The 2,108-nt window shown below is 47.0% G+C and overlaps 1 protein-coding gene across 1 annotated transcript; it reads left to right on the top strand.

Annotated features, from left to right (window-relative positions):
* On the top strand, nt 1–2,019 carry PPTG_03777 (hypothetical protein; the record flags this gene model as incomplete). The annotated part of the gene is made up of 1 exon (XM_008897546.1): nt 1–2,019. The coding sequence occupies exon 1, from the start codon at nt 208–210 to the stop codon at nt 2,017–2,019; it is 1,812 nt and encodes a 603-aa protein (XP_008895794.1). The 5' UTR covers nt 1–207.
* Nucleotides 2,020–2,108: the final 89 nt, after the last annotated feature.

Below are 2,108 nucleotides of genomic sequence, written 5' to 3'. Positions count from 1 at the left end.
GATTTAGCTTCTCGACAAATTGCTCTTAAACTGTCGGGCCATCGCGCGCCACTAATTGGCGTACAACTCGCACTTTTCCAGACTGAACGGGCCATCACTGCGGATTCTCAGGGCGTTTTTAAGGTTTGGGACATCACCAGAGGCCACGCGAGTTCCACAAATGCCAGTATTTCACAAGCTGTGCAGTTGGAATCCATCGACTTGGGGATGCCTTCAGTATGCGTAGAGCCCGTTGCTTTTGTGACCATGCATCCTTACAGTCGAGATATGTGGGTTGTCACGTCTGGGAGCTGTACATTGCAGCGTCTTCGCAGTGTTCGAGGACAGCAGTTCGATGAGGTTCCACTTCGCGCATTTTACCACTCTTCTGCTAATAAATTTGTGGTGGTGGCTGGCTCAGTTTGCAGTTTGTGGGATGGAAAGACTGGATCTTGTACCGAAGAGTTCGCACATGTGGGAAATCTGGGAATTCATGGAGCTACGAGCGCTGGAGGATCAAAGAAAGATTCCTCTGGGTCGATACCTCCACCTACAGACTCAGTAACTCCCCCTAGATCTGATCAGTCCGTTCATAACGAGGCAGGAACAGAGTTATTAACCTGCGCACACGACGCGAAATGCAGGAAACTGATCGTCATGTCGGAACAAGGAGCACTCAGTGTATTTAATTGCCAGAATTTTGTGCTAATGCGGCAATGTCAAGAATCATTTTTGTCGAAAATTCGTGTCCAGCGCAGAAAAACTGTGGCAGGTAAAATACCAGCGATAAATTCTGGTTCATCCTGTGCTGTTGTTGGGCTGCACTACTGCTCGGAAAATAAACTTATCATCGTAACAGACGCAGGAACTAGTGCAATTACCGTCATTGACGATAATTCCAATCAAGATTCATCAAAAGGAATTGGCATTCTCCGACGTCTTATCAACATTCCTGCAGGAATTTCCTCCAGTGCGTACAGTTTTCACGCGTCCATTATTGCAACTGTGGGTGCAGATCCCGACGGGATGAAGATTTCGCTCTGGGATTTCGAGACTTTCGCTCATTTGGGAAATTGTCGCTACGACGACCAAGACGAAGACCTCTCAAAATTCAGCAAAGACGGCAACACTTTGGTCATTCAAACGTTGGAGTTCTGGGACGAGTTCCCAGTTCTCGTGGCTGGTGACTCTATCGGTGGTGTATATTTCTTCGCTGTCACTCCACTATTACACGCATATACTGGGAAGTTGTTACATGCATTTGTAAACGACCACTGTTTCAATCTTCGACGATCTCAAGCCAAATCTCGAAATATTCCCGAAAATGTTGTTGTTGGCGAGAATGTTGAAGAAAAAACTAACGAGACCGAGGCAGCGGAGACTGCAGCTCGAAAATTATTGTTGAACACGAAAAAGCGGAAAAACGCGTTGACGACGGTACCAGTGGTAAAACTCGAGCCTGAAGTAAAATCACCCATAGAAACTGCGTCTGCTGTGACGTGTATGAAGGTGGTTTTTGACGAAGAAACGGATCGGTATTTGCTCTTTGTGGGCGATGAACAAGGTTCTATCGGGATTTGGGACCCCAGTACTATGCTGCAAAGACTGTCACTAGCTAAGATTCCGGAGATCAAATGCAAATATTTGCGTCGTGGATATCAGCCAAAAGCCATGTTTTATCGTGATTTTTTGAAAGACACAACTGGCGTAGACGGAAGTTCAAACCGCGATAAACACCGACAAGCCGTAAGTCATGGATCTTCAAGTGATTGGAGAGGGGCGATGCTTCTTGGTGAAGATATGGAGCATATGAACGTTCGTGCGTCTCATACCGACCTTAAAAAACTGTCACGACGTCGTCAAGAAAGTCGAGGACGCAGTGGTAACATCTCGAAACTTCCTGTGCAACAAGCGAAGAATCCGCCACGCACTCATGTGAAAGAAACCGCAGTAGTAAATGCTGTAGCTGCCGCGGAGTTTTTACTGCGCAAAGGATCAACTAGTAATTTACCGAAACATCGCACTTCACGCAGTAAATAGTGGAGCGAAATGACCCACAACTACTCGAGAAGTTGCGTCGCTGTCCCGATGTAGACGTGTTGGTTCCTGGAGGGATCCGCTCGTACGGA

The sequence above is a fragment of the Phytophthora parasitica genome (assembly GCF_000247585.1).
Source record: "Phytophthora parasitica INRA-310 unplaced genomic scaffold supercont2.6, whole genome shotgun sequence".
NCBI classification, from domain to species: Eukaryota; Oomycota; class Peronosporomycetes; order Peronosporales; family Peronosporaceae; genus Phytophthora; species Phytophthora nicotianae.
Note: the sequence above shows the minus strand (reverse complement) of the source record. Positions and strands in the feature narration are given on the sequence as shown.